The sequence below is a fragment of the Sciurus carolinensis genome, chromosome 6 (assembly GCF_902686445.1).
Source record: "Sciurus carolinensis chromosome 6, mSciCar1.2, whole genome shotgun sequence".
In the NCBI taxonomy this organism is placed as follows: Eukaryota; Metazoa; Chordata; class Mammalia; order Rodentia; family Sciuridae; genus Sciurus; species Sciurus carolinensis.
In genome coordinates, this window is record NC_062218.1 from 63,798,073 (window position 1) to 63,810,014 (window position 11,942).

The 11,942-nt window shown below is 33.6% G+C and overlaps 1 protein-coding gene across 2 annotated transcripts in view; it reads right to left on the bottom strand.

The window, feature by feature from the left end:
- Positions 1 to 309: 309 nt before the first annotated feature.
- The window catches only part of Ap3b1 (adaptor related protein complex 3 subunit beta 1), a 246,636-nt gene continuing 235,003 nt past the window's right edge, over positions 310 to 11,942 (bottom strand). Inside the window, exons 26-28 of one of the 2 annotated variants that reach the window (XM_047555618.1) lie at positions 11,838 to 11,942; positions 1,429 to 1,465; positions 862 to 1,015 (exon numbers count right to left, since the gene is read on the bottom strand). The exon at positions 11,838 to 11,942 is cut by the window's right edge and continues 34 nt beyond it. In XM_047555618.1, coding sequence (XP_047411574.1) covers positions 1,004 to 1,015; positions 1,429 to 1,465; positions 11,838 to 11,942 — 154 coding nt within the window. In that variant the 3' untranslated portion in view covers positions 862 to 1,003. Of the gene's footprint in view, positions 1,016 to 1,428; positions 1,466 to 11,837 lie in introns of both variants that reach the window. The other variant, XM_047555616.1, reaches the window with a different exon arrangement.

An 11,942-nucleotide genomic window follows, 5' to 3' on the forward strand; every position in this document is an offset into this window, starting at 1 on the left:
TTCAGCAGGAGTAGGTCTTATTTAAATCTCTACTAATAGATTAAGACTGCACAGAAAGAGATGCTGTCATTTTATAACACAAAGATTTCTTTTTTGTTATTAAATACACTATTTTTTTGCCTTTGAAGTTAACTGCTCTGTAACACAACTAGAAAATTTACCTAAGATTTGAAACTGTTTTTTCTCTAACTAAATTTCCTCTCTTCTCTGCATAATTTAATACTCAAAATATTGCCTTTAGGATAAAGAACACTCAGCATACGAACTTGAGGATTATAAACAGTTTCTCATTAAAAATGTAGAGACAAACACTATTTATGTGCTAGTTTATTTATCTTATTATTCAGAAACAATTTCATGACAGCTGTCAGTAATCAATTACAATACCAGGAAATCCAAAGAACAAAATTTTGCAGAGACCATGTTTTTGCATTTAATTTGAAAAAGTATGCTATCTAATTTTCCTACACCAAGCTATTTCTTTGCAATGTTTGCTTACTGCTGAAGGGAAGATGATTTCCGATACACTTTAAATATCTGATTCATGTCCATCATTGTCGAAAAAGAAAAGGAAGATGAGGAGGCCAAAAGAAGTAGGACAGAAAAAATGCCACATGGATTCAGGAGTTGAGATAACTGACAGTAAAATATATGTTCTTTGGTTAGCAAAGCGAAAAGGGGGAAAGTATTGCATACATGATGGATACACACTAGCATTCTAAAGCAGGAGACAAGAATGTCAAGAGTGTATTCTTCCCCCACTGCCAGATGGAAGGGCTATTATTATAAATGAAAGGCAGCAGTAGTGGATGCCAGGCACTTTTGTTGTGTGCCAGATTCTGAAGTCCAGATGTAAGCAGGTTACCCCTGGGACAGGACAGGCTTCAGCTCCCGCAGCAGAACAGAACCAATCACAGTTTTCTCAGTGTTTATGATAAGCTGGGCTGTGGAGCCTTCCTTCAGTTCCACTGTGACTAGCATCAATGACCCACTGTGCACAGTTTTAGCTGCAAACCTGGAAGGAAAAAAAAAAAAAGAGAGAGACCTTTTATCACAGAAGGGGGAAAAAAAAGGAGACAGAGTAAATTCAAATGGGTTTAAAGTAACTCTTTTTTCTCAAATGAAATATTTCATTGCAGGTTCCCTACTGCCAAAAACCCAAAGCCAAGCATTCTTCTGGAAAAAAAGAAAATCAATAAACTGCCCAGTCCATGCGTACCACAAGCAGGTAATTTTAGTGCATTTTTAAAAACAGAACAGGAAAAGGAAGTCTATTTTATTTATTAGTTTGAATGACAGATATATATGTGTGTAATTCTCTGATGTATTTGGGAAGCATTCATTCCATATGTAACAACTCACCATGCATAGGGCCATTTAAAATAAGCTGATTTATCTATATATTTAAAACATGTGAAGAAAAGGTACCTTTCTCAAAGAGCTTGAAAATTTTAATTCCTCATATCTGAAAATGATTATGCAAGAAGTTAGATAATTTTATGTACATTATAAAATTCTTACTAAGTCTCAATGAATTCACTCATGTAAAAATATTCAAATTCAATCTCTAATGTTAATGATGACATGATATAAAATCACGTGACAGCCAACTGCAAACTCACACTTCTCTCTTTCTCTTAGAAACTGTTTGGAACATTAGATCCTTCATTTTGCTTTAGAATATAATAGAGGAACCTTGAGGTCTAATGCTCTATTACTAAATTCCAAGACATGAAGAACCTACTAATTACATGGAATTAAAAGCAAAACTAGCCTTTTAAGCACTGCAATTGACTGAAAAGCCGTTGGAGGCACAATGAACTTCTGTCAATCCTGCTAATTCATTCTGCACGCACAGTTGAGCCCCAGAGACGAGGAGGAAGAGGACAGGAACCTCCCATGCCTCCATTTTCCACATGGAGCATGTTCCACAGTTTTGGGGGGAGGGAGTCTGATTGCAGGGATGACTGGAGAAAAACAAAGTTGCTGCACATGAGCTTTTGAAAACACTAACAAGTGTAGAGCAGGTCTGTGACCTGCTGTGACCCCACTTTGCAGGGCCAATCCCCTTTCCCCTTTCTGTATGACACGTGTCTGAATCTGAGCCATCTGCCTCAATTTGCACAACATCTTCAGCCACAATGGCACCCAGTTAGCCCTGACAACAGCTCACAATACATAAAAATAAAACTGCCGCGCTGACAGCACGCTGCGGACTATTCAAGAGCAAACCAACTGGTCAGTGTCTCATGTCTGACAATTAGCATGGGCCTTGCACGGAGCCCACGGTGTCCTCAGGGATCTGTTTAATTACCATCAACATAAAAGAGGGAGTTTATCAGGAGACACTCAGAAAAACTTCACTCCCAACTTAATTAAAATATTAGCCACTTAAGCAGGAAGCAGATTCTCTTTAAATGAAAAGTAATTTCTTTTTTTGAGTCTTTTAGAAATGACATCAAGATCTTATAACACATTAGATTCCTTTTCTTGAACCCTGAAAAGTCATTTTTGTCCTAAATAGAATCAAGAAAATCAGTTTTTCAACAATAATTAGCACAATGCATCAAAAGCAAAACAAATATGCTAACCTTAATAAATTGAACATATTAACAATACTTGGAAGTTGTATTTTAAAATGTTAGCTAATGGGTGTTGACAAAGTACATTAGAAACCTTCCTAGTTAATTGTGTACTCTCTTCAAACATGCTGAAAACTTACAAGGAAACTGAGAGAGCAGTTTTCTTACTAAGAAAAGCAATTTTAAGTAACCAGTTTAAGAATATAAATCATACCAATCTTTAAGAGGTTTTTAAAAAGCTCTTACAATACAGATCCATCTGCTTTTCAGACATGCTCACAAGAATTTAGGAACTGGGTACCTCAATTTCATCTTTGAGAGAACAGAAAGATCTCCAGTCCCCAAATGACCTTTCCTTTCTGTCTCTTCTTGCAAGTTTATACATTTCTTTTGTCTAAATTTTTAAGGCTATTCAGTTTCATAGAAGAATGCTGCTTGTACATTTTGGTAAAACTGTCACCAAACAAAGATACTCTATATTCCCATACATTTATGCAACTTTTCCAGAGATTTAGTCATCACATCTGTAATTCATTCAACAAATACTGCAACAGAGGTTCCTATTTCTGACAGGGTTATAATTATATAAACAATAGTCTTATTAGTTCCTTTATTTACTTAACACTTGTGCCTTGGGACCAGAGAAAAAGAGATCCTGTCTGAATAGGAACACAAAAGCACTGTTGCTTTAATTTCAGGATTACATAGCCTCAAGGCACATTTTATATCTTTTCTATTAAAAACTAAGAGTCAATGTTAAAATAACACAAACTTGGCAAAGACAAATGTCAATTTTGGTGTCAGTGTCTTTAAAGAGATTAAAAATAGTGTCTTATATTGTGTTTCTGAAATCCTATTACCATAACATTCTCAATACTATAAAGAATAGGGCCATGAAAGAAAAGAGGCATTTGCTTACACTGCAGTGGGAACATGCTAAGCAAACTGTCCTAGCAACCAACTCTGAGATGGTGTAAAAGCTACTGCCTTTTAACGAGGTCTCTATGTTCTGGTGGGCACACATGGTGGAAGCGATGCTTTAAAGGAGAAGCCCAGAAGATCAGATGTTCTGACTTTCTCATTTCACAGTTCAAAAAGGATGTATTTAATTGGAACACAGCATGATGACAATTGGTTTGTTTTGGTCCATGGAAAGTAAAAGCCACTCCCCAAAAGTTATTAATCCTTTCACTCCTGAACTGGCTGTTTTAACATACATTTAAAAGACAGGGAAAAAGAACTAGTTAGTACAAAATAAATAGCTAGCTTTTACATGCAAGAAACATTGATTGTAAATACTTATATGCTAAACTTAAAGACTGACATTAGATCTCTGTAGTTGGCCTCAACCTAAGATCACACTGTGACAAATTTTTTGGAAGGTGTCAGAAGATTTTGATCACTGTAATGACAGCAGCTACCATACATTAAGAGTTTACTATCTGTTTGCTAGTAGATTCTAATAACTTCACGTGCATTATTTCATTTGACCCTATGAGGCAGATCACCAATAAGAAAGGATGGAACTTCGGCCCGAAAATGTCGAGGCACTTGCTCATGTGTACAAGAGCCAGGGAATGGTGGAATGAGACTCTGAACTCCAGCATTCTGATTCCAGGTCACACACATTCTCCCAACATGTGAAAAAATGTACGCTTAATATTGTTAGTCGTCAGGTAAATTAAGGTTCTTCCTATTTATCTAAAGTATAAATAATCTATTATTTTCCAAAAATTTTAAGAGTGAAGACTTTTTCCCTTCAAAAACTGTGTACTTTACTTTGTAGTATTCTATAATTCAAAGCATTGTGGCTTGATTTTTTGTTCTACTTTTAATACTTTCTTCAAAAGATTTGTTATAATTTTCAATATCCCCTATACCTTACTCCCTCAAAAGTCACTAGCAAGGAAAAAATAGAAAACCTTTTTGAATGGAGCTGTAACACAGGGAAAGACTACTGGGAGACCAATCAACCTCGAAAACCAGTAACACCACAAATGAGAACAAATAAGTGGGATGACAGTTAAAGATGTATTGCCTATGTATGACGGGTTCCATGTTATTAAAAGGATACCATCTAGATATTTTTCATAATTTTTCATTTCATTCTACCACTAAGCACTTGCTGTTTATAATCACCAACCAAGAAGGTAAAACTGTCTAGCTATATCTGCATTTTATCTTATTTTTTTCTATTACCTCGAGCAAGTGACATTTAATCTTTTTTGAATTTTTAGGATTTAAGAGAAAGACAAAATATGAAGGGAGATCAGTAGAGTAAAGGGGCCAGGGGAGGAAGGAGAAGGAAGGGGATAATATCGGGAAATGATACTGACCAAATTATATTGTTATATTGTGTGCATGTATGAACATGTAACAATGAATTCCACCATTATTTACAACTATAATGTACCAATAAAAATATGGAAAAAAGACAAAATAAACTGGTCTTAATTAGATGACAACACGTTTCACTCTTACTAAAAAGTTATTCTGTCTTAACTATTGTCAGAATTATGAAACTGGTTGAATAAAAACAACAAATTGAACAAAAAATATATTATCTATAACACACAAGCCACACTTTTTAGATTTGTGAGGCACTGGCTATGGACCATAAATGCTCTTTGTTAAAAGGAGTAAGTCACATGACTCAATTGTCCTAACAATTAAAATGTTAATGGCACAATATAGACTTAAAAATATTTGTCTGAGAGGCTGCATCAACCTCCAGGGTATTCACAAACATCAAATTTCTTACACAGAATCAGATTTGCTACACTTAATGCAACAGCTCTGAGACATGCTTTTTCTTCTCTTGGATAGTCTTCCTGGTTTCTGATTTTTCTATTCTGAGTTCAATTTTCTTGTGCTTTCTGTTCTACTGGTTACCAGAAGCTGTGACAATGGCCCACTCAGGCTAAAACTTTTTTTTTTCTACTCTGTACATGAAGCCTTCAATTACTGCCTGCTGAAGCAGACAGAATCCTATTAGTAAGAAAGACGATCATAAGATGCAGTGCCCTGCCCTAGCTGTATAAAAATAATTAGTCCAAAGTTGACAAATGTGTAATGAAGTCACACAATCATTATATGTAAGAAATACTGGTTTGAATAAGCCTCCTAAACATCAATACCAAAGCATGATGATTTGGAGCATTATTCTTCTGAAAGGATTTAAAAATTATAAATCCTTATTACCTTGAGTTAATATAGTAGAACATTTCAAATAATACAGAGAATTTCAAAGTTGTATAAAATTTTATTTTTGACTATAAGACTGTATTTTAAAGTTAAGTTCATTATGTTACTGAATTAATAGTAAGAAAATTTACATGTAACTAGAGTTAGGAGAATTCATCCAAGGTCACATATTTTTCTCTCTTTTTAAGAAATAGTCCAATAATATTGTAGTATTTTCATCTAACATTCAGATGAAGAGTTAACACTGAAAATAAACTACCATCGTAATTAGGTATATTTTCTATTTTAAACTTATAGAGATGGTATAAACAATTACTCCTGCCCTATGTTATCAATGTTGCATAATCTTTATATTGGAAAACAAAATTTAAAAAATCTAGGTACATTTCCTCAAAGAAGGCACAGAACATTCCAGTTCTTTCATACTATTTCTGATTTGTCTGGTGGTGGTAAACTGGAGGTCATCAAGAAAAAACCAAATAGTAAAATAAATGAGTTCTTTCATACTATTTCTGATTTGTCTGGTGGTGGTAAACTGGAGGTTAACAAGAGAAAACCAAATTGTAAAATAAATGAATTCCTGCCCCATTCTTTTTGATTCCTTACAAAATTATCAACCCAGAAGGAAAGAATACCTTCTTTTCATTTTTACAAGAAAAGTTATATATTACTGTTTGCAAAACTGTTACATTATAGGACATTACCTCATAAATGGTTAAATTAAATCAAACTTAAACACAGAATGTTTAAATGAGAAAATCAGCTGTGTTACTTCTAAAATATCCAACTATGCTTTCTATGTAAAAATTAACTGTGGTCCACATTTGTTTTTCAATGAAACGCTGCTCAGTCAGTAGAGTCCAAAGCAGTCAGATAAAAAGCAGTGCTGCCCTCTAGTGGACATCCACCACTCTGAGAAAGAACTCTGGATGACTAAATAGGTTCCACAATTCTTCAGTTTTGTTGGAGACAAAATTTGTCATTCTGTAGAAAAGACCTAAGCCTGACATCCCTACACTGACAAATACTTACAAAAAATTCTGTTTTAGCACAGATGAAGTCAGTAAACAGTAGTCTCAGGGCTTATAAAATTAGTACACTAATATAAATAACATTAAATGTTATTTGATAAGCAAAAATTGTTTTCCACTATGATCTTCCAAAATTGCCCAGAATTTAAATATAGAGCTACCAAGAAAAAAGAAAACAAGTAATAAACAAAAACACTACCCCAAGGGTTAATCAATCTATGAACTGAAAGAGAAATATTTGAGATCCCACTAAGAACTGACTATACCATTTGTGTTTGTAATCCTAGGACTAGTAGAACCTGGAACAAAGATCTTAAAAAGATTTTGAGTGAAGAGCTAAGGGTGATTAATTAGATGAGTTTAAAGCCTAGAACTGAAAATTGTTCTTAACCTGTATTTTAATTAAAAAAATTTAGTTTTAAACCTGAAATAAACTGCCTTAATATGTTCACAAATTTAAAAGTCAATTACCAGATTGCTAGGGATACAATGTTCAATTCACAATCTCAGAAGATGCAAGAGGCAAGATGAGTATGAAGTGTGGCAACTCTTTTCAATAATAACATTGCATACAAATGCCAGAATATGGGTTAAAATGTGAAATGGTTGAGGCTCCTGAAAAGACAAACTTTAAGTTGTGGTCATACCACTGTAATGTTCTACTATAATAAACATACTATCTTAGATGCTGGGACAGATAATAGAAAAGATTACATTAAACATTTCACCTGAGGCCTAAGTGTAGCTGAGTAGTAAAGCATGAGCTTATTGGAATGCACGAGGCACTGGGTTCGATTCCCAGCCCCAATAAACAAACATATACCTCACTAGTATCCCTGACTAATCTATACAAAAGGAAATACATAAACATAGGAAAAACATTTTTAAATGTGTCATGTTGCTACCATTACCTCTTGATAATCCAGGGCAGCTTCAACCTGTGGACTTTGGAATACGTGGCCTATTGGCCAGCACTTAAGAGTACTGGCCAATAATGCAGACTCCAAGGCCCTGTCCTGGATGTGCTGAAGCTTAGTTTTGGGGGTGGGTTTCAGGAATCTGAGTTTTACATAAATTCCCACATGATTCTTTTTCCTTTTTTTTTTTTTTTTTTTTTTTTTTTTTTTTTGGTAGAGAAAACCCTAGAGGTCCTAAAGCTATAGATTTTTAGTTTTCTGCTTTTTGGTCACTGTATGATTCATTAGCACTGTTATAAGAGGACAAGCTATGTAATAAAAGCAAATGCACCTCAGCTTCTACACTGTTGAATAGGAACCTCCCTCTTAAATGCTTACTGGGTTTTTTCAGAAGATTCCAAGTAATTTTTCCTGGCCCTAGATGAACCCAGGATTCCCATTGCTGATTTCTCTAATCTCCCCCCTTAGAACACATTAAATCTTGACCTTTTCCCTTTGCAGTCATTCATATACTGGTGTAATGCTGTCCATTATGCCCTTTGTATATGCTTGATTTATGGATTACTTTATCAGCATTGACTTAAATAATATATTTAAAGACTTTTACAATGTAAATAGTACATCTCATAGTTTAATATGAATATCTAATACAGGAAATGAAGATATTCAACTACATATTTAATAAATGCTTTTAGATGATGACAGAACTTCTCATTTCTATATTATTTCTTATGAAGTGGTAACTGTAATCTGTAAAACACTGGATTGGCACAACGATCATAACTCTACAGATTGCAATAAAATGGTTTTGTTTTCGAAGAGCAGCTTTTTCAAATACAGAATAAGTACTGCAGACATAAAGATGAAGCTAGTCTTTCAATACTGTTTGGCTATCTCCCATTTAGAAAATCAAAATAAATATCACATAATTTAATAGTAGATATACTTTCCCAACTGATCTTTAAGTTTTAACTATATAGGAAATGCTGTAGGTTTCTGAAGTGAATTTCATAAAATCTGTGTTCTGAATTTCATAAAATTTTTGTGCCTTTGACTTTTTCTTAATGGAGGCCATTTTCTGTTAATGTATTGGGAAACAATTTCTTTTAAGTGTTCAATTAAAATTCCAACTTTATATTATTACATACTTCTACATATAAATGAAGGTTTACTCTCTCTTAGAAATTCTAACGTTAAGTATCTCTTTACCTGGTATGTAATATGGAAAATATTAAAAATTTGAAGAGCAGTAAGATAAGTTATTCCCAAACTGTATGACACAAATTTTATCCATTGTTTAGACTACACCAATACTTATTAAAAATTCTTTAGGAAAAGATTCTGAAGGCTTAAACAGAATATAGTCCAGTTAAGAGTAATTTATCATATTGAAATATTAATCTCTTAAAATATTAAGTCAAAATGTTCATACTTGATGTTTTTGGTGAAAATAGTCCTAAACAATTATCATTAATAAATACTAGAGTGGCTTTGGTCCTGTTTTTCAAAAAAGCAACTATCACAGAAGAATAAGGGAGTCATTAAAAAAATCTCATAGGAATTTCAATTTTATTATTAACAAATAATAAATAGTCTTAGAAATAGAGACTCATCGATCCCACAGGGTAACATAATATTGAATTCTATAGTTAAAAACATTAATACACAACTCAATAAAGTGGTAAATTGTTGATTTCTATTATTTAAATGTTACCAGTAATTGTATTTCATTTTTAATGAAATTAAGAAAAGCACTGATTCAAATTTTATTGACAATTATTTACTTTTATTCTAATTGCTACAAGCATGAAAAATGACAAGATTTACATATACAGAATAATTTATATTGACTTCTGTAAGAAAATATAAATAGTGTGGTTTTTATTACCTGGAAGCTTTCTAAAATTTAGAACACTATTAATTTGCCTATAAAAGTAGATATGAAATATTTTCAATTAAGTACGGTAGGATATGAGAGGCAAATTAAGACTGCACAGCACATCTTTAAGTATAGACAGGCCTTTTATTCACTTTTGACTCTGCAGTAACTTGGGTTCCTCCCCCAGGAGTTAAACACCAAATCACTGACAACAGAACTGGAACAGGAAAGTGTCAAGAGAGTGAGGATGTGTATGAGGACCATGAACACTAAGTTTGAGTGCAATCTTTGCATTCTAAAGTCAAATCTAAATGGTTCTCAGTTGTGTGTCCCCTCTATATTAGCATGGGTAATTGAGCACGGACTGCAATTTAAGTAATCTGATCAGGCATTAAGTTCCCAACCACTAAGGCAGGTTACAGGTAAACTAGGCTTTAGAATTACACAACTGTGCTAGGTGTCCTTCTTAGTCTATCTTCCAGGATGAAGACAGCTTACATATTAGTTAGTTTTGACTTTTTTTCTTCTAAGAAACAACTTGGAAGGCTGCTTTTAGAAAAATAAAACAAACAACCCACATACAAAAACAAAACAAAAGCTAAACTAGATGTCTGAACAAAAACAATGATTACAGCATTTTTTTTTGGTACATTACAAAATAACATTATAATAAGACTGCAGTAGATGAACACTAAGTAAATGTGTCAGGTAAAATTTCATACTGAATAAGCCAAATTTAGAGCTGGTATGTGCCATTTTAAAAAGTAAGTCTAACAATTCCAGGGACCCATTTAAAAAAAAAAAAAATCACTCCAAAAAAGCGACAAGATTTAAAAAATACTAGAAAACTCAGAATCAAAACATTTATTTTTACTGAAAAGGTTTCTGTTCACTTTTCCCCATACTGAACACTAATTGATAGATGAGTTAAATTTGCATGGTGGTTTCATTAGGATGACCTTATATCCATTTTCTTATTTTATCACACCATCCTATGTGAGACAGGAAAGGCTTATTACAAATTGAAGAATAAGATCTCTTGAACAACTTAAGGACTTTCTTATTTCTCTTTCAAAAAAAAATCTATTTTTTGACTAACACATGAAGTTTTCATTCTATTCTGATTAGTGCAAGTCTGAATAATGGCAGATCAGCTCTTCTGATGTCAAGTCCAGTGTTCCTCCACAGATGTGATGTCACATAATTTCACTTCAATTTCCCTTTTTTTACCCTGTCATCCATTTCTGAACAGATGAGGAACTGAAAGCCTATGAGGAGAAGTTACAACTTGCCCAAGATTATGAAGTCCAATAATGGCAGAACTAGATTTAAAACCCAAATCACCTATGATACTTTTTATATGAGGTATTTCCTACTCCTGCACTAATTGAAAAAGAAATTTATTTTGAAAGGTTTGAAGGCCTTCCCTTTGACTCTAAATTTATTTTCTGTAATTAATATTTATGTAAGAAAAGATGCACTAAATATAATGCATAATTTTTTTAACGGCAAAAGTATGCTATGAGATAGTTTGCATTGATTCTCTTAAGTATACACAGGACTATTTAATAGCCACACAGTTAAGGGATAATTATTTTATCTTCACTTCTATTTAAAGTCAGTGGCATTCATAAGAATACAAAGAGAGGAAACATATTAATCATATTTGCTGCTGCCTTTCAGGATAAATGACTAGGATCTCATGCTTCAGATGCCTGGTGGTGAAGAAATTCCTGATCTGAAGAGAAGCTGCACTGAGTTGGTATACCACTATGCTGGTTGTCTAGCAGCTCTTTACTAAATGGAAGCAGACTTAGGGAACTGTTTTCCAAAGGAATCTGTACGTAGTATACAAACCCTCCCCCCTCTCAATTAAAAAAGTCCAATTTCACTACTTTATAAGATAGTTCTTCCTAGAAATCCACTGAATCCAGCAAAATAAGATAAACTCTCAAGCACCTCATAAAAGGCAGCTTTACAAATCACTAAGCTGTTATAAAATGTGGATGTACTATGTATATCTCTCAGGAGAAGCCAAGCTGGTATAATATGGAAGTTATGAAATGAGGAAGGGATCTTCATGCAAACCTATCAATCAAGTACACCACTGGAAAAAGGGGGAGGGTACATACAAGTTTAGGGGTTATTATTTCCAAAGCAAACAATGAATTGAAAATTATGTACTTGTACAAGTTATTTCCACACCATGTGTTCATGAACCCACCTGTGTATATTATCTTGGCCAGAAGGTACTGCACCGACGTTGGCTACATTTACAACCTTCTGAAGGACCATGGATGGAGTGAAATTCTGGGGTGCAGCAATAATT